At 41.4% G+C, this 26,640-nt stretch overlaps 1 protein-coding gene across 3 annotated transcripts in view; it reads left to right on the plus strand.

The window, feature by feature from the left end:
- ppp1r16b (protein phosphatase 1, regulatory subunit 16B) overlaps window positions 1–26,640 on the plus strand; it is a 70,727-nt gene continuing 44,087 nt past the window's right edge. The window contains exons 1-2 of one of the 3 annotated variants that reach the window (XM_034585643.1): window positions 1–175; window positions 26,210–26,628. In XM_034585643.1, coding sequence (XP_034441534.1) covers window positions 26,361–26,628 — 268 coding nt within the window. In that variant the 5' untranslated portion in view covers window positions 1–175; window positions 26,210–26,360. Of the gene's footprint in view, window positions 176–319; window positions 770–25,059; window positions 25,204–26,209; window positions 26,629–26,640 lie in introns of those variants that run through there. The other 2 variants (XM_034585645.1, XM_034585644.1) reach the window with 2 other exon arrangements.

The raw sequence follows: 26,640 nt of genomic DNA on the forward strand, positions 1-26,640 counted from the left end.
AGAGACGCTGCAGACACGCACACACAGAGTTACACGCACTCTCACACACACACAGTTACACACACACACACACACACACACTAAGCGTTTCTCCGCAGCTCGGCCGTGTCTGTACTAACGGGACAAGTTGGAAGCTCCGGGGTCTCGCAGGCGGCTCCTCGCTTCTCTCTCGGAGGTGAGTGCAGACATCCAGCCGTGGTGACAGTGTGTTTGCCGGGAGGGTCAGTGAGTGAGTGAGGGGTCGCAACTCCACGAATGGGGGAAGAAGGAGGTTTTTTCTTTTTCCTCTCAGCGGAGGGAGAGAAGCGGCGGCAGCGGGCAGGAGGAGAGAGGCATGTCCGGGCTCTTGTTGGAGCTGGAGCGGTTGGAGCGGTTGGAGCTAGCCGACTTTTACCGGCTCAACAAGCCGCGGGTTTAACCGTCGTTTCCGCAGCTGCTTGAAAAAAAAAATTCCGCCGCTTTGGTTCGAGATTAGCTTCAACATCCTCCCCGGGATGTTTGCACGTTACACCGCTGTCCTGCTGCTGGCTCGTGGGCTTGTTCTCCCACTGCTGGGACACTTGGACCCAGTTTGAAACGGTTGGAGGGTTTTCTGTAGTTTAGTAACGACCGAGCCGCCAGCACCGTCCACGATGAGGGCTTCAGGCTCCCGAGGAGGAGCGGTTGTCTGATTTCGAAAGTTTTCAATGGGAAATTTGCAAACACCTTCATTTCCCCTCGTTTTTTCTACGTGCAACATGTTTGATTTCATGGCTCCGATACTGCAAATGTGAGTTTTTCAAGCCTTTAAAAATTTTTTTTCTTCAATATGGCAGTTTGAGCTGCTCATGTTTATTTTATCCTGAAGTAATCTGGTGATTTGTCAAACCGATCTGTGAATCCTTCATTCAGCATCAGAAAATGGTGAAACATGCGTATTTTAGCTGTAATTTCCCTGAGCAGAAGTTCAAATCTGTATTGTTTTGCACAACAAAACTGTCAAAACATTTCATTTCAAATGATAACATGATAGAAAAGATAGAAAAGCGACACATGGGACGATAGAAGCAGAACATATTTGATATTTTTGCCATATAGATAAAGACCAATTATCATAATTTCATGATTAAAACTGGCAAAGTAACATTTGAGTTAGCAGGAGTCAGCAATATCATCAAAGGGCTCTGATTGATAATGATTGATTTCATTATCACTACAATTCCCTGATCAATCATTTGAATTGCTGATCCATCACTGTTGGTAAAAATGCCTGAAAACTGGGAAAAGAACCCACGTTTCTTTCTTCATCCACTGTGACAATATGGTGAAAGTATTTGGCTTGATATTAGTTGATTATCAAAACTCATAAGCTTTTTGATTGAACTACCAGTTGATTATTTAATCAGTTAACCACATGCTTCAGCTCAACAGTGAGTGTTGATTCCACTTTAATCTCTCCCAGGGTCCAATGGGAAGGTTTTGTCCAGTTCAAAACCCAAAGATGATTTAATCCACCATAAAATAGAGATGAGCAGGAAATGCTCCGATTTTAAAGCCTGAAGCAATAAATGACTTAAAGGACCAATTGTATCAGTCCTATAATGAGACTAGGCCACGTCAAGAATCTATGAGATTGTTAGAATAACAATGACGACAGATCTGTACCATGAGGGTTCCAGTCTCTTCTTCTGCTGCCCTCATTCACTGCCTCATGTTCACACACCAACACACACCACCATCAGTGGCTGTGTTGTTCTCACTTTGTGCCAGATGCAGACTTGGTTAAGGTAGGTGCCTGACAGTGTTGGCCTTTAAATGTTTTGTGTGGAGACGTCCTGAGCGCTTTCCTCCTGCGGTTTCTCTCAGAATCGGCACCGCCTGTCAGCTCACGTTAGAAATGGGCTGTTAGAGAGAGGGACAATCCGCCACACACACACACACACACACACACACAACGCTGTATTTACACATTCATAGACCTCACAAAAGGGGGAGTGTATCTGTGCATACACCTAGATTGTATTTGTGTGACAGCTTTAAGACACTTTGTGCTGTGCACCTTATCTCCCACAGACAAAGTTCAGGGCTGAACCAAACAATATATAGTTTTGTTTTAGTTTTGACTCGTGATAAACTAAACCCATAAGTCACTTCAGCCTCTGGCTCTTTACATATGATCAGTGGTGGGAACTGTGCTCATTGTAGGACGGGGTTCAGCGGCAAAGCGCAGCAAAGGTTTGACACCAATGCGTCGTACATTGCCAGTAAGGCCTGGGGAATTTAAAAAGATAACAACCAGCTTAGCAAAGACTGTTTTGGCAAGGGGGCAGAGTAAAAAAATTAATTTCCATGTTCAAGAAGTGTTTGGGTGGATGAAACATTTTCCTCATTTGTTACATGTTGCTTTCAGGTTATGTCGCAGGCAGTTTTTCTTGTCACTGGTTGTGCCAACAAAACAAAGTCAAACTTAAAACTGCTTTGAGGCTCAGCATCTTTGTTCTCTCCCAAGGAAAACAGGGCTTCAGGTGCAAAGTGTTTCTGCCACTGATCCTTTGTAGAGAGCAGTGCTGCCTCAAAATGATAAACTGCAGGTAGAGCTTCAACAATTAGTTGATTAATAGTCAACTGGCAGAAAAGAGATTAATCGGTTGTCGTTTCAAACAAAAATATCAAATATGCGCTTCTAACTAATGGTTTCCTTTCTCATACATAATACATTTAATATCTTGGGATTGTTAAATGCCGTTGAGACAAAACAGGGCATCTGAATGTGTCACTTTGGTCCATGAGATATTATAACATGTTTTTTCTCTCTATTTTCTGGCATTTTAGTGACAAAATTATGAATCGAAAACAAATTGTTTTGACTAAAAATGGACTGACTCCACTGACTTTATCTGAAAGCTTAAGTACTGTTAAGCTCTGCTGAGTCTTTTATTTTCAAAATGTCAATATGATACAGTCAGAGGGTATTGTAAGCCGTCGGCAAATATCAAATATGTCTGTCAAATCAGTTATACAACAAATAAGTCGGTTGACAAATGCAACAATTATGTTAAGTAATGATTAATCTTCTAGGTCATTTTTCAAGCAAGGAAAAAACCCAAAGACTCTTTCAAGCTTCTCAATTGTGGGGATTTGCCGCTTTCATATTTCTTGCGTGACAGTAAACTCAATATATTTAGGATTTGCAATCTTGTGACATGGAGTTGTGCTTCAGGAAATTTGTGCTAGATTGAAAAGTCTTTATTCAAAACTCATCGTTGCATTAGGGATTTGTTTATTGCACATGCAGTTAAGATGGATATTTGGGGAAATTATGCACAGTAACAGATGTTTTTTCCCCCAAATATTTGTAAAATGTTTGTTCAGACCTAATGCACAGACATAAACACACACGTACTGTACATATGACCAATGCACTGCTCCACATTACAACCAACAGTTCCTCTGGTTTCTCCTCTGATCAGACAGTTGGCTGTCTTCAGTGTTATGACAAAATAATATTCCCCTGAGTGTCTGAGCAGCCCCACCGCTTTCCTTCACTTCTCCCTCTTCACTGATAAGCTGCCTCTGTAATATATTCTCAGTAGTTTTGTGCAGAAACTGATGTTTAATTATTCGACACGGTGATTTGGCTGTTGCTCATAAAAATGCTGAAGCCGGAGCAGCCTCGGAGGCACACGAAAAAAACAACGGCTTTACTTTAGCCTAAATACAACCAGGGATGGAGCAGTGCACCGTCTGTAACTGACATCAAAGTCATGTCAACACAGTTACAACCACCAAGTACTGTTTCAAATTTGTACATAAAAACTGTTTCCCTTTACTAGTCCTCACGGGAAGTCTATTTCTTATGATTTGAGTTGGAAGTCTGTTTGTTGACCCCCTGCTGCCTAAGGTGTCCTCTCTGAGCCGTGTCTGATAGCACTGTGCTTGCCTACTATTGAAAAGCGATTATACTAGATCAGCGTTCTGATTACAGCGAGCAACCGGGCACTGCCTGCTAATCTGGGTCTTAATACGGAGACAGGCAAATCTCAGGGCAGCTATCAAGGCTACTTAGAGGCCCTTTGAGTCCACTGTCACATTTGGTCCACTTGTGCATTTGTGATAAACTCTAATCGTTGATTTAGAAGTGATGGTTTTCTACATCTTGAGAGGTTGTATTTTTGTATAGTGGATGAGTTGAAATTGTTAAGAAAGGAATATTTCAAAATTAGTGGCAACAAGAAAACGGGCAAGTTGTCCAAAATGAGAAGGTGGAACCACAAAATATTTGCCTAAAATGAAATGTTTTTGAATAATCACGGTGGTGGCATGACGCAGTTTACAGCAAAAATAAAAAGACACCTAATTAAAACAAGTGGGTGTTTAAATTATAGTATTCTTTATGTCCCTGGAGTGGGGGGGTTTGGCCTGAAGGGATACTTAAGTGATCAGTAGACGTAATGCTGGATCCCCTGCTGATGGATGCTGGGATATCCTCATGTGACCTCTCACTGAGAGGATAAAACCACAAACATCATTGATTGTAGAGAAGAGCTTTGGTGCCATGCCATCTCAGTCGATCCGTCCTGTACGTGTGTTTGTAAGAATTTAAATTTGCAGATGATCTTTGTCCAGATAAATCAATTTATCTTCAAATGGGATTTTTAAGGTTTCAGGTAAATTTGTAAGGCTCAAGTCTTCCCTCTTCTTATGTCTCAGTTGCTGTTACGGAGGGATCACCATAGAGGCAATTCATCTTAATGAAGCCGCTGACCGATTGCACACCATCGTTACAGAACTACCGAATAGGAAATCAATGGTAGTTGAACTTTTCCTCTTTATTAATTTTTTTGGGATATTTCACTTTGACCAAAAACTGTGGCCACATTCAGTTAGTGGTTGGTGATGTGATGAAAGCGTATTCAGAAAGGGCAGTCGCTTAATGTTTTCAGATTTTGTTATGTTGCAGCCTCATGCTAAATAATTCATCTTTTTCCTCATCAGTCTACACTCAATAGTTGGAAAACAGAAACACCTCTGGCAGTGATGACAGTTTTGCAAACCTGGAGTTGAGGATTCTCGGCCATTCGTCTCTGCACATCCTCTCGAGCTCTGTCAGGTTGAAAGGGGATCACCAGTGGTCAGCTTTTATCAGGTCTCTCCAGAGACGTTTGACTGGGCTCAAATCAGGGCTCTGCCTGTGCCACTCGACGAAACACACAGAGGCGTCTCAAAAGTGCTCCTGTGGCTGTATCATTAGAATGATTGTCCAGTTGGAAGATGAACCTTGGTCAGACGTGCTGGCTGCTCTGAACCAGGTTTTCATTAAGGATATCTCTGTGCTTTGGTCTGGTTCAGCATCGATAACCCTGACCACTGAAAAACACCCTCACAGCATGATGCAGCCACCACCATGCTGCACTGTAGGAACAGTATTGGGCAGGTGATGAGCCGATCTTGTTTTCTTCACGACTTATTGCTGATATCTGACCAACCAGAGAACCATGTTTCTCGCATTCTGATAGTCCTTTAAGGTGCTGTTTTACAAACTTCATTCTTACATGCATCTTTCACCGAGAAGAGGTGTCCGTCTTGCCACTTTGCCATTAAGCCCAGATTGGTGTGTTGCAGTTATGGTTGTCCTGTATTCTGAATTTTTTTATATCATAAAATCCTTTAAATACTGATTACAATATCTAAAAAGTATGAAGTCAACAAACATGTGACATGGGTGATTTTCTTGAGCTGCTTTCAGACATGCACTGAACATGATGGTCCCCTGGAATATCCGTAGGGGCTGTATGCGAGAACACAAATGTCTGAGTCAGTTGCTCCCAACATTCTCAGGAGTTGTTCCTTCCAACCCCCTAGTAAAAACTCTGGAGAATGTCTCAGTGAGCCCATGTAAGAATGCAGAATAAGCGTTTAGATGACAACGACTGACAAATGCAAAACTAAAAACAAAAACCTCAAAGAATACAAATATCTCAGGATGGAAAAGAGATGCCATAAACGTAGACAATGCCAATGAAGATGTCAATTTGGAAAGAACATGAGATTGAAGAACTATTAATGTGAACATGTCTGACCTAGACAATCTCTTGCTGTGTGTTCATATGTGAAAAGTCTGGATAATATCCAGATCCGATTGTCCAGACATTTTCCGGAGTTCATGTCTGAAAATGGCTTATGAAGGATTCAAACAGGACACATTGATTTTCACTCTTATATTACTCATGCTGGCGTCCATCCAGCCCTGTGTGTGGGTTCCACGAAAGCAGAAGTTAAATATGTCTTTAAAGGCTTTCATGCACATATGACTCAGTTGTATTTGTAGATCACTGCATGCTACTGTGTTAAAGCCCAGCACATCTTGCAGATTGTTTCTTTTGAAGCAGAGCAACCAATCAGACTCAGGGAAGCATTGGGAACAGGAAGTGAGCTCATGGAGTTTGTGGCTTGCACTGTGTTCAGGAAGGCGTTTGGCTGAGGGGGGGGGGCATTGTAATGTTTTTTTCCTCATATTGTTGAGGAAAGCACAGAAAGCCTCGGCCTCTCTGCTGTAGTTTGACTTTAGCACATGGTCACTGATAAGCACTAGAAACCTGTGGATTTGTATAGGGAATCTTCATAATAGACCTATAAGCTTATAAAAACATTGCTTTTCGACCCCTCTTCACGCAGCCTTCATACATCCTGAATATAAGGCCTCTGAAAATACTCACCGTCCACATCTCATTTTTCAGATTAGATGAACGCAGCTGTGGAACTTCAAAGCAAAGATTCAGTCAACATTGAAAGTGTTGTTGGAACAGTCCCTCTCTCTGTGTGTGTCTCTGACTGTTTCATGAATCCTGCCTGAGCTGTTGGCGATGGGCCCTTTTAATGTCTGGTTTGCTCTGTCTTACGTCTCTGTCAGCGCTCTGCACCCATTGGTCTAAAATTGACCACACACTCTGGTACCTGCTTGTACCGTGCGTGCGTGCGTGCGTGTGTGTGTGTGTGTGTGTGTGTGTCCCAACATTTTGTGGTTCTATGTGCAAATGTAAGATGTCCAGTATCTGCAAGTGTTATCTTTTGTTATATCCTATTATATTACAGGTTATATCTTTTTTCCTTTTCGAGGGTGGCAGAGTGTTTTTAACACACACACACACACACTTTAACCACTCGTGTTTTAAAGTCTTGATAACCGATGCTCTTCAGCTGTGATTTCTTCAGAGCAGGAATTCCTTCAAAAAGTTGATAAAATATTGATTAGTGAGCACAACTTTGTCTGAAAGCCTCCTTTTAGGAATCCTCAAACGAGACCAACTGTGTAAAGTGTCTAGACAAGATGCTGGGGGATCCTCAGCATGCGTCTGAACCGGGTGCAGCCTTAATTTACAGAAGGAGCAGGAAGTTTACATGTGGCACAGTTCTGATCTTTGTACTGCTCCAGCTCTGATGCAGTGACATGTTCAGCTATCTACCGCTGTGTCTCAAAGTCCCTGCAGGGTTTGAGTCCAGATATCTTTTTACCTCCACTGATTCAAGCAGGGTGGCTTAACACGATGTTAACAGCTTTCAAAGATATTTAGTTTAAAGGAACAAGTGTTTTGGTTTTTGTTGCAGCTCCCCTATTTCTTCTAAAAGGGTTTTTTAACACGGGGAAATAAGATTTTGTTTTGCTATTTTACCATAAACTACTGCAATAACTTTCAAGGAAAAAAACAGGCACATTTCTCAAATTGTAATCTGTGACTGTGCAAATCCAAATTGATGTGAGCAATTTCTAACATTAAAAAGATAAATATGGACAAATGTGCTTTGATAATCTAGCAGAATAGCTAACCAGTAAGATCCGGATCTGAATATTTAGTGAGAATCAATTCCTACTACAAAAACTGGACATAATTTGGAAATATTACATTGTAGTTGATGTCTTAACTCTTTGTTTCGTTAAATCGAAAACCGGAGGTGTGATTGACTGCTTCTAACTCTGCCAGTCTCCCTTTACGCTGACGGATTGTTGTTCCACACTTTCATACGTTTGCATTATTGCTCCCTTATTGAAATGCAGATGTTTTTTTTTTACCACCATTTCCAGGAATGATTGCCCCTGCCTGTTTAAGCTCATCCCTGTAAATTGACAGAAGTGCACGGGTTAGTGAAGTAATGTGGGCATGATTGAAGGTGGAATATATTATGGGATGAAGTGTGCGTGGATGTCAATCTTCGCTCAGTGAATCATTTTCTTGAAAACGGTGATATAATTGTCTCTTAGAAATGATGTTCACACACTACTGAGCTGTTTCCCCAATTACACTGCGTGGGAAGAGTAATCACCGCCTGGATTATGTTCAGAGGTAGTGTTTTTTTTATTTTTTAATAAATGAAGCACTTCATTTATTGATGACAGTGGAGTGACCAGGTGGTTATGGTGGTGGACAAGCAGAGTCTGCAACTGGGAGCTGTGTTCACAACCACTGTCTGGTGGGTCGTTGAATTCAAAGGTGTGGTTATACTTTGGTGATGAAGTTGAATATAAACCTAATTTGTTGCGGATAGGCTCTGATTGTACGTAAACCATACCACATCTTAACAGGAACTTATCTCCGACTTCGCCCAGTATCATAGAATCTGGATGAAATCATGTGTTTGACAAACTGTCTCCGATTCAAACTACAATCATAAGTGCAGAAACTTATGGACTTGAAGTTTTAAGTCAACGTTATCAATTGATTTGTGGCCTGACTCCCACTTTTTAACTTGACCTTCAATTCCTGCGAACAATCCCCAAGTGACAACTAAGCTCACTCAGCTTACGCACGCTGAGAATCACCAAACTGTCCAGCAGGAGGAACAGCTTGTGGAGCAGATTGTGGAGATCAACTGTACTCTCATCCTTTTTGTCTGCCTCTACTTTTCTGAATCCAACAAGCACACACAGAGCTTTGCTTTGTTTGTAGTAAAATTAGAGAAATCCGCACGCACAGCTCTTACTATGCCCATGCTGGCAGTTACTGGGACAGCGCATGGCTCAATGTGCGCCCATCTTGGTTTAGTAGTGGATAAGAAGTGACACTTACTGCAGGCTGGCTGAGTCTGAGCCTTGTTTACTCGGGCTGGGACTTAGCCGGGGACTCAAACCATCATTAGGCAGTGAAATGACTCAACAGAGGGACAGCGCTCCAGACAGGGAGAGAGAGAGGGAGGGATGACTGGCAGGGAAAAGCAGTAGGAGGAACAGTTTAGAAAAGAGCGATGAAACAAAAGAAGAGAGGATATTCTCAAAATTGCCTGGTGATAGTGAACTGGACGAGTGCAGCAGGGGGTGTAGTTAGAACCTGGAGGACAGGGCGTGCTGTGGTCAAACCCTTTTTATAAATAAACAGACAGATTGGTCCAAAATAAACACAACTCGCTGATGTCAGTGTGGAGCAGAAGGACGAATAGCCCCACCCAGACCCGGGACAGGACACCAGGCTCTAGACATGGGCTGCTGCTGTTGTGCAGAGCGGCTGCAGGCCAGGTTTTTACCCTCCGCTGGGGTTGAAGCCTTTTGTGAAAACCTCCCACGCAGGAAAATCTGCAGAAAACCACCGGTCAGGACATTTATCCGTCTTGATTTGTGGGAAGGAGAGGAGTGTAGGAAAGGGTTGGAGGCTTTAGGTTTGTTTTTGTAAGCTGTAAACCTGATTGTCACACTGCCACCTCAGGCCTGCACGCTGTTCTGCTGATCTAACAGGGAAACATGGTAAAAGAAAAGCTGCATGTTTGTCAAGGAATAAAAAGAGCCAAAACTAAGATGAGACAACAGATGGCAAACAGAGACAGAGTAAGATGAATAATTAAACTCTTCTCTGGACATGGCAGGGCATGAATCTTTACTGCCTGCTGTTGACAACAGGCGAGTGATGTTGCTCTCTAAGTTTGCCTAACAGACTGTAAAACCGAGGTACAGATGTCTGCATTTAAGCTGCTCACTCAAGGGAACCTGCAACATTCTTGTTAAATTATGTAGGAAAATCAGACGTTTACAGTCCAGGAGGTCATAGGCAGGTGTGAAAGGAAAAAAATCTGTGTCACGTCTTTGAGCACATTTCTGTGTTGAATAAATTATGGAATACTTGTGCAAGATGGCGCGTTAGGGCTTGATGCCCCCCCCCCCCCTCCCCCCCTCCACAACACTGCAGTGGTTATTGTCATTGTTGTGTTATCAAATAACAAACAAATTGCCTTGGTGAATGTTTTTTTTAGAAATAAAATGCAATTAGAGCTGTAATGACTATTACCGCAATAAATTAATAGATAAGTGAATTGGCAGAAAGGTTATTTGCAGCCATTTAGAGATTTGAGATAGAGTAATTGTGAGGATTTTCAGTTCTCTCTTGTTTCACTTCATTGTAGATTGAATATCTATCTACGCTAACTAATTATGTCCTTATTAAGTTAATAGAAAACACAATATGGCCACAGTTAATTGTTTGCCACAGCAATAGTTGAATATAAATGTATTTTGTAACTTTCCCCTTCAACTTCCAATCTGCTTCAGCATCTAACTGGAAAAAAGGCAGCTCATGTTCCCTCTTGAGGCAAACACGGAAGTAAAACCTCTCAACAAGAATCGCATACAAGTCACAACACTTGATAGAATTGCCTCTAAAGATGGTAACAGGGACGCTGATCTGTTTGGCCATCTTGTTTTTTTTTTGACAGGATCGATTCTTGAAGTGCTGTATATCTCCCTTTGGTTGATTTTGTGATAAAATAATAGCACTGCTGACAATATGTGTTGAATTAACTTAAAAAGGCTTCCTTAGCAGATCATTCTTTCCTTATGAGAAACATCAGTCTACATGAGCAAAGATAAACAAAGAATCTTAGGAGATGCACAGTAAGATTGCTCTAAATCAGTTTGCATCCTGTCTGCTGGGCGATCTGAGGCCTCGGGCTCTTTCTGACCTGCTGCTGAGGCAGTGGTGGCCTTGCTCAAGGATGGAAAATGTTTCTACATGTATTTGTTGATATAGATTTGTGTCTCCGTCTCTACTTAGCAAATTATTATTTATATTGTTTCTAAACAAAGAGAAAACAAAGCTATTTTTTATTCCTGGTTTAGTGGTGGTCTAAGGACAAATTATCGGTTTGTGTTTTAAAATAAAAAAAGGTGCTGCATAGGAATTAGACTGCTGCAGTCTTGATCGTCGTATATCAAAACATGTCAAAATATTTGGGAAGTCCTTCCTGACATTATTACCACCCTTGGCAGATGTTTGATTGTGAGACAAGATGGATCAGTTCCAGGTGAGAATTGGAACTATGAAACTAGCTGCCAAGTATTTATCAAGTGTTGTTTTCTTCTTCCACATTATGCAGCTTCATTTTTATTCTCACCACACAAGAACAATGTAGCAGATTGACAGCACATCTCCGCATGTCTCGGTGTTTGAAAAGGGGGCAGGTTGCTTTTGTAGTTTCTCCATTCTTGAAAGTGTTGTTGTGCATTATTTTAAATCGTAACTTTTGTTTGATTACCTTCAAACCCCTTTTTTGAATTTATCCCACTAAAAAGGGTCTTTGTTCCACCACGATTCAGCTGCCGTGAGTCCCCTTTAAGAGTCAGGTAATTTCTTGTGTACTTAAGGGTGCAGTGTTGGAAGCTTATCCAAGCAATGTTTAGTAACATGCACGTGTCCTTAGATGGGTTTGACATATCTTCAGAGACATTGCAAGACTGAATCAAAGTGGAATGCCAAAATCTCTGGGCTTATTCAGGCTTATTTGGCTGTTGTGATGAAGTATATTTTGCATTTTTTGCCTGTGGCGCTGCCTCCCCTCACTCAAAACGAGAGATAAAAAAGGGTAAGGTAGGGTAACAAGAAAAATCTTTCTTTGAATGAGAACATGCTTTAAAGAGTGAGGAAAAACAAATACTGCTGCACAACGATGACAAACAACTTGTGTTTGTTGTAGTGTCATGGAAGATTTATTAGAATTATTATTGCTCAATTAAAGAGAATGTTAAGATGCAGGTTTTTAAAAGACAAACTGCTGCGACTCATTGATTAAGTACTACCCTGAGAAATGGGAGAATTCCTAAAAGCAACAGAATGTTTAGTCTCATAAATTAGTTTAAACATGTTTGTCACTGCAATTAAAACAAATTGGAACTATACCATCTTGGTTGAATGTTTGCTTTGCCCAAGGATTTGCCTTGAATAGGGCATTGACCCCGATGTCTTACACCTTTCCATATGGGGTCATTAGAAGCGTGTTCTGGTTTTGACCAGGTCGGCTGAATACTTCATTGAAGACAGAACAGTGGTGGGTCTGTTGGCCCAGTGTTGACCCGGCCGTGTCAGGCAGGACGAAGCACTAACATGAATTAGGTTAATAGGAATTATAATGTGATCTGAGCATGACTGTGGAGCCAACACAAGTGGTGTGTTGCAGTGATTAATATGTTGGTCACTAACATGTTGGTCAGTAGGCCCTGCAGGATCAGTCCTGGCAGAGAAACACGGATTTACTGCAAGATTGCTGGCTTGTTTTTTTACAAGCATCAAGTAGACGGCTTATGCGGACATAAGCTAATGTAATTTGAGCGCTTATGATCCGAGCTGAGCTTATTGCTTCATGTTCACAGTGGAATATTCAATCACTTTTGGCCACTAAAACTAAAGCCACCAAAATAAGTGTTGCTGCTTCCTGGCTCAGCTCTGATTGCAGCCGGCCAACCGTGGCATCCTGTAGCACCTCAACACCTTGGTTTAGTCGATATGCAGTGAGCTGTCTAGCACTGCCCTGGTTCATTACGACAGGGGAGACAGTGACCCAGAATCAAGTTGACCTGAGTGCTTTAAATCAAGGCTCCACAGGAGGAAATATATTCTCTCTCCACCAGCACGCCTAGTGCCAACTAGGACAAGTAATCCAGACAGAATAAAAAGGTCCTCTTAGAGGACGCAGAGGGAGAGAGGGATGGAGGAGTGAACACTTGATAGGGCTGATAAAGGGAGGAAGGAAGGAAGGAAGGAAGGAAGGAAGGAAAAATAGGCAAGGGAAGGAAGAAAGAGAGGGAAGAGTTAGATTGTTGATTGAATAAAAAGTGGTGTATTATAACACAGTAGGTCATTTTTTGACATAAGATGAGTTAACTCAATGATGCAACATGATTTTGAATAAATCTACAGTGTACAGTTTTTTTATAGAAGTAAAGTGCAATACAAAAACTACAACAATATAAAGTAAAGAAATGCAAAGAGAAATATACCAATAAAAACAATAAACAACTAGATATGAATAATGAATTGAGACCTTCTCATGGCGACTGGTTCCACAAACATGAGGCAGCAACTGCAAAATGAGACCGTGGGACACACAAGGGAGATGTTGTTGTCTGATCTAAGAGACCGAGGAGCTGAGAGCCAGTGAATAATTGTATTCAGATGAATTGAAGCCATGAAGAGAAGTGAGGGTTGGACTCTAACTTTTAGTCCCGCCATGATGTAATAAAACCGTGGCTTGAGTCTGGAAATGACTCTTAATTGAGATTAACTACATATAAAAAGAATGGATTTGTTTGTAGAGACAGCTCAGAATCAATTTTAACACCCAGATATTTTTGCATGAAACCTCACAAATGGCGTGATGTGGCCCAGCTTACTAATCAGATGGCTTCTGGACTTCAAGGGATCAAAGATGATTAATTTTGTTTTGCTACACTTTAGCTGAAGGAAATTATTCGCCATCTTGCTTTTAATGTCCTTGAAACAGTCTCGGCGAGGCTTTAGGGAATCACTCGATTTTAGTGAGAGGTACAGCTGTGAATCATCAGCGTAGACATGACAGGAGATACTGTACTTCCTATGTTTTGGAGGGAGTATGTCCAGGCCCAAATAAACTGGCCCCAGGCCATATAGGTGACAGCGGCAGAGGACGAGAAAAACTAGCCCACAGCAACAGAGGATGTTCTATGTTTGAGCTGGGAGTTAATTTTCCCCAGAGTCCACAAACTATAACAGATCATTTTCATCTCTTTAAACAAAGTTATGAGAGGATTTGAACCATGACTCAAATGAATTAATCTTGGTGTTCAGAAGTGGCAGCACTTTTGATAAGCCACTTTTTTTTCACTAATATTGAATAATAGCTATTTAAACATTTAGAGGGCCTCAGTTGAGTAGGTGTTGAATAGGTCGGACAAATTTGCAGTGGAAAACTTCTCACAAATGTCCATGGGTGTTACGATAGATCAAGATTAGCCATTAAACAAAAGCTCTGGCCTGTGAGGTTGTGCACAGATAATCTCAGAAAAAACATTTTGTTCTCAAATTTTATTACAGACCGATTTGAAATATTTCAAATGAAAGCAATATTTTTTTCCATTTTTCTGACAGATCCACCTAAGAGAAAGGATTGATTCATATAACTGATGAGATTTAAGTTTTGGGGTGTGTGTATTTGAGGGATGCTACAGAGTCCAGGAGGAATGGAAGAATTAATCGGGAATCAGTCAAGAATGAAATGTCACACTTAAAAAGTTATAGTTATCTTCATTTAGGCCTTTGTGTGGCAATTGTGTGGCTTAACAAACAGTCATGTTTATTGTTTATTATACTTAATATGCTGGTAGGTGGATTTTCTTATTTTTATGCAGAATCAGGCAAAGCTGCTTCCCTTTGTTTCTAGGTTGTCTTTGTGTTGAGCCCAGCTAACCAGCTGCTGGCTGTAGCTTCATATTTACCGTGCAGAGATAAGAGCGGCATAATATGAGACAGTTTTGTGGAAATCATGTTTTATCTCACAGAGCAATTTTGGTTTTGGTATTACATCATCACAAGCGCTGTAAATGATACCCAGGCCTGCTAATAATGTATAAAATACTCTATAAGACGTGTAACTGCATTTTGCTTTCTTCTAAATTTAACCATTTGCGGTGTTCCACTGTAATGAAGAGGCCGCCTGTTTCCTAATTGGACATTGAAAATCCATTAGGATGCTTTTCAAAGTTCAAGATCTGAGTCTGAAAGCACGCGTTTGTTTGTTTGTGTGTGTGTGTGTGTGTGTGTGTGAGGAGCTCCGTGACTCAGTGAAGGGTTTTCTGTTGATGTGTTTACATGCTGCAGCAGCTGCTACTCTCTTTTTTTCCCTTTCCACTCATATGCTCTCCTCTGCCGCTGAGTAATGTCTCCTCTTTTTTATGTTAAAAAGGAAACTGCTGCTGTAGCTGGAGAGGATACAAACAAGCATAACGTAAAAAAGACATCTGGACGTAAAGCTCTGTCGGATTAGTTGTTCATATCAGAGAAACTTTATAGAGAATATTAAATAAAAGACACATCAGGAAGAAATCATCAAATGTCCAAAAAGTTATATTTGGACTAAATGCTGATTTAGCAGAGAAAATATAGAAATGGCATTTTTGAAACGCAAGAGTGGAAAAAAACATATTTTTTAATCAGAGAAATGCAAGAAAACTGCCCAGTTTCTATTTAAAGTGAAGCAAAATATTTCATGATCCAAAGATTAATATACAGAATGCACTTAGGGAAAATGGTATTTACTGTTTAATAGCTTCACATTCTATCAGTACATTAAAACAGTAAAGCTCTGTGAAATACTCATGCACCACACACTGCACCTCTCCTGGTCTTTCAAACACAGACCTGCCTTCTGTCAGTTTGACTCCACTGACAGGGGTCTGACATGGACAGGGGTCGTGTCTCGGCTAATGGCCGCAGTTGTCAGAAAGGTCAGAAGTCGAATCTCAGTGTAACAGTCAAAACCAACCACTTCCTGTTGTAGTGGCCCTGTGCTGTGTCAGTAGCCTTTTTGTGCAGTGTTTCTTTAACACTGGTTCTGGTCCCAAAATAGTTTCTGCTGTTTTATAATGAGATGGAAACTACACTGAGCATTTAGATATTTATGTTTGCTACAACCTGTTAAGGGCCTATTAGCACGTGATTAAATGCAACATGTTTTTTTTACCGGAGGGCTAATTGTGGGTGATCCAATTCATTGATTTTTCTTACAGTGCAATTTCCCAGCTGAACCCATCACCTTCCCCGACACCAGTAACCCACACTGTGTTGACAATTACCGCATGAGATTCAAGTTACGGATTTGGTTTCCTCTCTGATGTCCATTCACTTTTCGTAAGCCGCAGTAATGAAAGCAGAGCAGGCCATTGCTTTGCAAAAGCATTAAAGGTTCAGCCAGATCATGAAATGAGAAGTCATTTCAATTCAACAGGCCATACTGCTCATTTTAAAAACATGAAATTGGATCGAGCTCTTTCAGTGCAAATGTCTTTTACGAAATAATCCCCTTTGTTATCTTCCAAAAGTGGTGTAAGAAGTGAATGTAGACTGAGTGAGAAACGTTGCATCGCTTTACAACACTCAATACTCTGTTTCACATCTCGGCTGTGAATAAACCCTGTAATGAATTTACCCCCTCATCTTCTTTTTTAACTGTAATTAACACTGAAATTTACTTCACAACCGTGAACCCAAGTTAGTCCAGTGATTAAAGACCAGGGTGGGATACAGGGTTTCTGCAGTGAGGGAAGTGCTTGTATCTGTGTGGTGAATGATGGTCTAAGTCACGGGTTCGACAGCTGTAACTCCTGCTGCTATCTGGCTGAATGGTTTCAGTGAGCTTTTTAATCAGCTTGGCCCTCCTCTGGTATTAGTAGGTGATTAAATGAATTAGTAGGACCTGGAGACATAAGCACTGGCCTCGCACACAGGGGGTCTCTGGGACTCAGTGGGCCATGGTGGTGGGGTTACGGGCGGTGTTTGGAGGGGGCAGAGTGGAAGGACACTTTTGTCTCCTTTTGCTGAGGCCACTGTTTCACGAGCAGGCATGCGTATGTGCACACACACACACACACACACACACACTTTCTAATGACATTGAGTGGTTTGTTCAAATCACACGAACACACACGCATGAAGATAAAACGCAGACACACAGACACACTCTGTCAGACACACTAGACCATTGTGCGGGACACTGCCGCCAGTGTGTCTCCGTGTGTAGCGTCCTGACATGGCACACGCCTCCTCGCTGCTAAATGTCATGCACTGATACATTATTGGTGATGCAAAGTGCAACAAGTGTGTGCGTTTGTCTGTGTTTCAGCGTACTTCAGTATTTTGTATTTTGCGGCGGTCAAACTGTGACATTGGGTTCTAGACGCTTGACCACATGAAAAGACATTTGAATATGGCGTCTTGGTTTCTGACACTGCAGAGACAGAGAGTACTGATTGTTAATCAATAAAGTAATGGCCCAACTATTCAGTAATCAGTAACCATTAGTTGCAGCTATTGTCTGTAGGTAGTTGAATGATCTTCCCTGAAGGAGCCCAACTGTCCATTATTTTATTTCATATTTCTTTATTTTAATTCAAGATTAATTGTTTCAGTCTGTTGTAATAATTGTAATATATCTTAACACACTGTACCTTTTTGCAAGTGCTGCAATTTAAACTTACTAAACATGATTGATGACGACCTGTGTAGTTTATCACCTTCAGAGAAGGTGATAAATGACCATCGCAGAGCTCAAATGAAATTGCTTTTTTTATTCAAAACCCACAAACATTAACTGTCATATAAAACAAAGAGAAAGTAATAAACCTTTGTGTTGTGTTGTGTTGATTGTGTTACAATTTTAGCCTGAAAATAATCAGGGAAACTGTAGCTGTTCGACTAATTGTCAACTTCTTTCATTTCTACTCTGTTTCACTGTAGACGTCCTCTTTTCTCACGTGTTTGCCGCCTCCTGCTCAGTCGTGTGTCTTTGTCTGTGTACGTGTTTGTCTTTGCATCTGCCCGTGTCAGGCAGCGACTGATAACAGCATTAGGGTGTCTCCTCCTAACAGCAGATGATGTACTGTGATGGGGGGGACAGGCGACTGTGAAAGTCACCAGCCGCACAAACACATTGACTCTTTTGTGGTCGAGTCATGGTGAGCTGCTGATTGAGTCACGAGCTTAGTGAGGAGAGTTTTCATACTTTGGCAGAGACTCGCACCTCTTTGTTGCAGTCTGGACTTTAACAGGTGAATTAAACGCCTGCAAAGAAGACAAATTAACCTTCTCAAGAAAATATAATCACTGTAGTCATGAAAAGCATTATGGGAACATTTATAAAGATGTTAGACATTCATAATAGGATGAAACTGAGTGAATGGGAAGCCTTCAAAAAGACATGGCCTTAATTTGAGCTCTCAGGTGTGCATACTTATTCACATAATAAAAAAAATCTTGTCTCTGTACTTTAAAACCATTTGACCTCTGTCCTGTTATTGTCAGCGTTGGATTTGTCATATTCTCTGCTCCGGGGTGAGGAGAAGGGTAGAGGTGATAAGAGAGAAGATTTAATAACCTTCTTGTTTTTAACCACCGGGCCTCATTTTGAGCTTCAACTTCATTAGGATTAATGTATTCTTTCTCTGCACTAAGACACTGATTCTGTTGGCACTCAGACAAAGACATTCAACACAAGTGACAGACTTCTGCTTGAAAATTCAAATGGAAAAATGCATTTTTAACTTCTTTGAAATTGAATAGATAAGACTGTGTACCTTGCATTGCCTTCATGAATGGGTGATTAACTTTCCACTGACTTCTTCAACTTTTCATGAACTTTCCTCAGAGAACTCTTGATGACTGCACACAGTGTATTTAGATGATTGAGATGAGTGTTTTAAAGCGAGTGAATACGTGGCCTGACAATTAGAGATAAAACTTCAGTCTTCAGTTTCTGATATTGTTTCCACTGTTTGTCTTCCGCCTTGTACTCAATCCAACTCCATTAACTTGCATTGTCTGTTGCTTTAAACTTTATCGCACAGTCTTCATCAGTGGCTGGTGATTTCTCATGGAGACATATGTAGAAGCTTTGTTATTTTTTTATTCCATAGCAATTTTAGGCTTTCTGTGAGGGACAATGTTCAGGACTGTACTCACTCAATCTAGTCATTTTGCTTGGTTGTTACACTAAAACCTTTCCATTTTCAATCAGTATTTGGTGGCGTGGCCAGGAGTGTTTGTGGATGAGAGGCGTAGAAACAGTGATGTGTTTTTAAAACTTAAATATAGTTCTATGGATGCAGTCGTGGTTGACTTGTTACAGTATTTATCACATACTGTGTGTTGTATTATTTTGTTGGTAGCAAGTGGACCTTGAGTTGAAATAGTTTTGTCAGATTGAATGACTGCTGCTGGCAAATATGCAAGTTGAGGTGCATGTGGCAAAGCAATGAAAACTATGTGGAAAACTAGCAGTGGATCAGTGAATGTGGAGAAAATCAGCACAGTTAATATTAATAAGAGGTTTTTGATGAATTCCTGCCCATCGTGTATTATGTGCGGTGTGACGCACTGTCCTGCCGTTATCTATACGTTTAGTGAACTGCCCTCTGTTCCAAATCACCGTCATGATGATGATGAAAGATCTACAATGACCTCAATCCATCTGGTTGTGGAGATATTAGTGAATTAAAGCTGATGTCAGCACCGCGCACACGGACACGGGGCTGGTTAAATGTTCTGGTTTCGTTTCCTGTCCTTGAGACGACATTTTGGCCTCAGAAGTGTGGAAGCTATTGAAAACCCACAGGCGCGTTATAATTGTCAGTGATGAAAAGGAGAAAATGGATCATAAGGACCTGAGTGCTCCGTGACAGAGCCTTTGTACTGAACCATCAGGCGGCCATGACAGGCAAAAAATGTTTAACTCGTCTTTTTTTTTTCAGCTTCATGCAGTGACCTTGGAAAATGTGAGCTGTTTGTTATCATATTGTGTTTTTGATGTTGTCTTTCTGCATTTCTGTAATATGCAGTGCCTGTTCTAAACCCGCCTGTGTGGAATGGACAGTTTGCTTGGCCTGTGAAAAGTGTTCTGCAGGACTCTGCATGCAGAACCCCGAAGCTGCGTCACCCCTGCTGCACAAAGAGCTGTTCAACTCTCTATTCAAAGTTTGGTGAAGCTTGGAATGGAATACCGAACTGGAGAATAAGTTGTTGTTGCCGTTGCTGAGAATGGGCTTTTGTCATGATGAGCAACGTCCATTACATTGAAGAGTCTCAGCCGGCGCTGCTACAGACTGCTAGTTGCCCCTTTATTAAATACAAATTGCTCCAAATCCCCATACAGGCAGACAGACAGAGATTTCTGGAATCAGGAGATAATATACTTTCTCTTATTGTTCCGGTCTGGCAGGTTTGCAAGAGAAACAAGCAAGTCAATGATGGTTTGATGCTGAAAGGTAACGCATACAGGTGTTTTTTAGGCAAAGAGCATTTTCTAAAGTCCAAACCGCTCCTGTCTTATTCAGCCCTGTGAGAGGCGGAGGTGCATTTTTGTGATCTTGTAATCACAACAAAGTAGAGGGAGTTTCATGATAATGACGGCAGCCAGCAATTTATGAAAACAACGACCTGAAACAAAACAGAGACGAAACAAGACTGTGTCTGTGGTTTCCTTTGGGCTTAAATGCAGTTTACTCATAGATGTAACAACTTGATGACCGGTGTCTGACCTGCTTTTTTTCCCTTTTTAAAGAATCAGTATAACATTTTGGCTGTGCCTTTTCCATGGAAATGTGAAATAGCATCCTTATCTGCAGCGAGAGCTGATTGAGGTCAATCTGTGATTTGCTGCCATGGTCCCGGGGAGCTGTCGTGATATCACCAGAGGGCTTACAGTTATTCAAAGTTCCCCCCTATGTTTTACATATCTTCAAACAGTTTGTCTTCTGCCTCCTGTGAGGACATCATATCAACGACACTGAATATTTGCTCTATCTGTGTCTTTTCATGCACTGCTGAAGCTCTTAATGGGCAAAGCAATTTCCCTTTGGGGCTGCATATGTTTTATTCTCTTCTATCTTAACTGTTCAGAAAATGCCGAAGGCTGCGCTAATGTCATTTATTTGTTCAGCTGTTGTTAACGTCACAGAATCAAGACCACACATCAGCACACAGACTTCCCTTTTTGAATTTCATAATATGTCTCGCCTGTTATCTGCTGTCTCTCTGTCAAATGTACACTTCCTGTGTCATTGCCCCTAGAACAATGCGTGATACAAACCTAGCCTGACAAGATGTGAAACCACTGTGCAACCGTTTTGATCAGTGTTGTAACAAAAGCACAAATAAAATAAAGTTGGAGAGCAAAGAAAGCAGCATAGTCCTGGACTCCTGCTGTTGTGTATTCATGACAGTGCTCATTTTAACGACTGTAAGCTTAGTTTCAGAAGTTGCGAGGGGGTGTAAAGTCAACAATAAGGGTAGTCCAACAAAATATTGGATATAAGTGCACTATCCCTGCCTTACAATCCAAGTCCAACACTTTCACATCTAAACGTCTGTTATATTCAAGCTGTTGACTGTTGTTCACAAATGCTGATTAATCTTCCAAGTGATAGGTAAATCTCTCTGTATTTCATAGCACACTGGAGTTTTAAATCTGATGTTGCGTTACATTAATCAGTATGAATTGGTTTAGAATTTGAGGAAGTGAACAGTCGTAGTGACGGAGACAAAGAGGCTACAGCAACTATAAATGGCGAAGCATCTAAGAAAAGATTCTGATGTTCCAGATAAAAAAGGTCATTTAGAGGAAGAATTAAAACGTGAAGTGATTGACGGTGAGGGCATTCAATATGACATGCACCAGTCCAAAGTGTTTATGTAATTACGCTTACCGCCAGAGGGGGCACACAAATGTACTGCGCTGCTTGAGACCAGATACCTAATTATTCATGTGTGTGCATTTTTTACAAACACTTTTCTTATTTATGAAGCAAAACAAATAATTTTTTACATTGTGAAGTCTGTTGAGGCAAAATAGTGATTTGTATAAATAAATAAATAAGATAAATAGTTTTAGAAATTATGATTTGCCTATCATCTGTCTATGCTGTTGCAAACCTTTACAAAAATCCAGATTTTGACAGTACAGCCGTTTTCAGACATGACCTGGGGGTGAGGTCCGGAGAATTGAGTATGGACAGATGTTTGCATCTGTTGTGCGTTAGAATCCCCCCCCCCAGTTGCTCGCGGTGAATCCAGCGGGGGATTCCCTGCTGTGTTCACACATCGACTTCTCCTGGATTTCTACGGACATTATACTAGGGGGCCAGGCCGAGAAAGTCAGCAGAAACTACGGAGGTCTCACTCGGACATTTGCGTTCACACATGCACACAATACAGTGTAACTCAGGAACTGAGTTCAGTGCATGTCTGAAAGCAGCTTACGTGATGTAAAAGCTGACTGATAAAATGATTTTGGTTGTCAGTCTCTGACTAATGCAGATGCTTGTGTTGCTTTTCTTGTCTCTGTTTCTACTGTGTGTGTGTGTGTGTGTGTGTGTGTGTGTGTGTGTGTGTGTGTGTGTGTGTGTGTGTGTGTGTGTGTGTGTGTGTGTGTGTGTGTGTGTGTGTGTGTGTGTGTGTGTGTGTGTGTGTGTGAGTAATATCATTACCTCTGCTCTGATTCCCCTGATTTGATCAGCAGTAGCTCCTGGGTTTCTTATTCTCTGTGCTAATGCCACTCATCATCAAAGACGGCTTGAGAAAACACTGGACGTTCCTTGTTTGTCGCACGTCTTTTCTGAAGTTAATTCACTTTAATATTAGATAAGATAACCCTGTAATGTCTGCTCACGCGGCAATTTGTCCTGCATCACGTGCTTTGACAATCACTTACCATCGACCTGGTTTAAAACATAAAAGAACATCTACAACTGCATTGAGGAGCATATGTAACAATCTGCAGACATTGAGTGATGTGTGTGTTGTTATAGTCCATGTTAGAGTGTAAATGTGTGTGTTGGAGGAGAGGTTTCAGTTTGTTGGATAGGTTGATTGTCTCACGTCTTGAGTGGTGGGGGTGCATGTGAAGGGAGTGATTAATCACTTCCTTTCACTTTGTTGATTAACTTTTGTTGAAGACTGGGTAATTAAAGAGTAAAGCGCCTCCTAGAGGGCAGAAGTTTGTTCTCCTCATGTAGGACATGATAAGTCTCCGGGTGGTTTTATTAGTCAATCTTATGATTTGCTTAGTTTTGCTCAGATTGATGGAGCAGATCTCCAGACGTCACGTGACCCTTACTCTAGTGTTTGGGTGAAAGGTCACTGAACCAGGTTGAGCTTCTGCATTGAATGATACTTTGTCTGTTAGAGCAGAAAAACTGAGTAACTGAGAAAGTTTCAAAAACTGCACTAAAATGACCTAAGTCACCAAAGTTGAACTTTTTTGCAGATGGTTAGTCTCTGACCTTCTTCTTCTTTGTTCGGTTTATTGGCGCGTGGCAACCAACGTCAAAGAACTGCACAGGCTTATTGTACACCCTCAGGCGTTTGAATGATGATGTTTGCTTTGATGATTGCTATTCTGTGCTCACATCTCAGAGGAAAAGAGAGAAGGGCACATATTGTCTTGGGCAATTCGCAGCGCATCAAAGGAACATTGAACCTTTTTGCATTTTACCAAAATCAATCATGTTGTAAAATAAAGCAGTGCACGAAAAATGTTTGATAGATGTCAGTGATTTTGGGTTGTGTTCACTCTTAGATCCAGTTTGTTTGTTGACCTTTTTCCTCCACTGTGTGTTTCAGTTTTGACTGCTATTGTAATATTAGTTAAAACTCTTTGATATCTGTATTATAATCATATCAATGCTGCATATTTAGTTTGTCTTTCTATGTTGAGTTTGCAGGTTCTCCCTGTGTCTGCAGCTGCTCTGGTCCCATTGTCCAAAAACATGTGAATTGATGTTAGGTTAATTGGAGGCTGTACATATGAATGTAAGAGTGAATGCTTGTTTGTCTCTGTATGTTGTCCCTGTGATACGTAGACGACCTGTCCACGGTGTTACCCGCCACTTGCTCAATGTCAGCTGGGATTGGCTCCAGGTCTCCCGTGACCCTCAAGGGATAAGCAGTATATATAATGGATGGATGGAGTCTGATTTTACTTGTAATCATTTAAGCGAAAACACACTCTGATGATTTCTTTGTAAACTGAATCATCCTGAAAAATCCATCGAAATAAAGTATAACGTTCTTTCTCATCTTGTAAAACAAAGTGAAAATTCCTGGATCTGCCACCTGATCCGGATCTGCTCTGAAACATAAAGGGCTCTTCCTTGGCCCATGACCCACCCCTCCACCGTTCAATAAAATTCGAACAAACGAAAAACATACCCTCCTTTTTGGAGGTCATGACTAAATAACTTAATCACATAGAATGCACAAAAACTGCATAAATAAAGATGAAGAACACGCTTGGAAGAGAAATATATGTTGTACCTAGTATTGGCCTAGTGAGTCTAGTCCAATGTAAAGCAAGGTATGTTGAATGATGATTGAACTTAAATGATTAATTTCAACATATCGACCAGAATTTAGAAAGATCTGATAAAGTATTTAAAAGTTTTCATCCTGCCAATAACAGTATTTCAGCTTCTGCTGGCTCATATCCTCCAAAATCTGAAATGTTAACAGACTTTTTTATTCACAACCTACAAATGAAACTGTGGCAGACTGCTCAGCACTCAGTGTTTCTTCATCTGCCGTCCTCCGTCTTCCGTGAAAGATTTTGCAGAGGGGAGAAAAAAAAAAAATTGCTGACAGCTTTAGTTTGAAATTCCTCCAGAATAATTTGAGACCCTGCTGCTAATCCTCTTGTGAGCGACCTTTGGATCTCGACCCGGTCTTTACAATTCATTTGCTGTAAACCAATTTGCTGTGTTAAACACACCTCTCAGCTGTTTCACACAAGCCCCCCCAATCTCCATCTCCACTTGTCATCTGCTAAATAGGTTGTGTAACTGGGGGAAGTTGAGGGTGTGTGTTTGCATCACTGTGATGTAAACTTTTGGAACAGTTTGGAAAGGTTTTGTCTGGATGCCTTTCTGAGTTACTCACTTGGCTGCGACTTGATAATGTTAGATATGACATCTGTTCACTGGCGCACAAGCTTTGCTGGTTAACAGAGTGATGCTGTAGGAAGTGATGTACTGCTTGTTTCCTGTCCATGTTTTTAGCAGTAGATAGGTGGTTTTTAACTGTAAAGGAAATGTCATGCAGGTTTGGTGGCAGACCGAGTGGATGTAGCTCAGCACTGTGGAGCGTTTCATCAGGCGATGCTGCTGCTGGGTGCAGGGTTTCATTAGTGACGGTTGCAGAAATGAGGAAATATTTACCAGTCTGTATGAAATAGTAGGTAAGAGCGTGTTTCATTCACAAACCATGCACATTTTGTAAACTATGGAAATCATAATGTTGTGTGTGTGTGTGTGTGTGCGTGTGTGTGTGCGTGTGCGTGTGCGCGTGCATGCTAAGTTATTAGGAAGGGCTGGACTTTTTAAGAGAATGTTTTCTGGCTGCAGTGATAAAATGTCCGCACATTGTTAAGAGTGCTGTTCAGAGGAAGTGGTGTGACTAAGCTCGATCACTTAGTCTGACCACAGAATACTGTATGTTTTCATTTACTCTGTATATAGTGAGTTTAATTATGTTATCCAAAGGAACTTGACTGACAAGTTTCATACAGTACACACAATCTGACAGTGCAGGTTTAAATCAGTCAAAAAAATGTTTTCCATTGTAACAGTCACAAGGTAACAATGAAGTGGAAAATCCTCGCTGCAGCTCACTGACCTGGTTCTTCTTTTCTCCCCTCTTAATCAGTTTCTCATCGTACTGGTGTCTACTTGTCGTGTTCAGGAAGCGGTTAACCTTCATGCAGGCTGGTAGAATGAGATCTATAACGGCTCTCGAAGCAAATGGAAAATTGAGACTGCAACTGTTCTCTTAGGGGTACATTTATACACTTACCTGCACCTTGAAAGGTATCATCGTGACGGCTGGAAAAATATGCACGTTAATGGAAGAACCTCGCTGTTGGTGAGAACAGAAATATATTTTTATTTGCTCTTTCTAGCATCACGATAGACGACACAGTTTGAAGAAAATGCTGAGACAACATGAAAACAGTTAATCAGCGACTGGGTCCATGGTAGCTTGAACTTTGCTCTTTCTAATGAGGCCACCGAAATGCCTCTCTGTGCACTTTTCAAACCATGCTCACTTTAAATTATCAATGTTTCCCCAGTGGCCAGAGATTTACTCCAAGTATTAAACCGTATTAAACAAAGCTCCAAGTAGTTAAAATTTGTGGCTGATATTTTTATGAACAGCAGGTTTTCTCTTTCTGTCTCCTCTCTCAGAACGTCTACCACAGCTGAAAGGATGAGGATGACGATGGTGGAAGGAGGCCGCAGCCGAAGGTGCAGCCCTCGCTAGAAAAACAACATTCTCCCCCAGTTTCACCCCTCCGTCATCACCCCTTCACCACTGCGGTCCCGTCCCCCTGCCGTCATGGCCAACCACTTGGAGCTGATCCAGGAGCTGCAGCAGCTGGACAAGGTGCCCAGCCTGGAGAGGCTGAGGACAGCCCAAAAGCGGCGTACGCAGCAGCTGAAGAGATGGGCCGTGTATGAGAAGGAGATGCAGAACAAGAAGCGAAAGGCAGACAAGAAGGGACGCAACGCCAACAACTTCCAGCAAGGAGAGTCCAAGAGGCACGTGTCGTTCGCCGCCAGCGTGGCGCTTCTGGAGGCATCGGCCAGGAATGATCCAGATGAAGGTAAGGGCAGTG

The sequence above is a fragment of the Hippoglossus hippoglossus genome, chromosome 5, assembly GCF_009819705.1.
Source record: "Hippoglossus hippoglossus isolate fHipHip1 chromosome 5, fHipHip1.pri, whole genome shotgun sequence".
Lineage (NCBI taxonomy): Eukaryota > Metazoa > Chordata > Actinopteri > Pleuronectiformes > Pleuronectidae > Hippoglossus > Hippoglossus hippoglossus.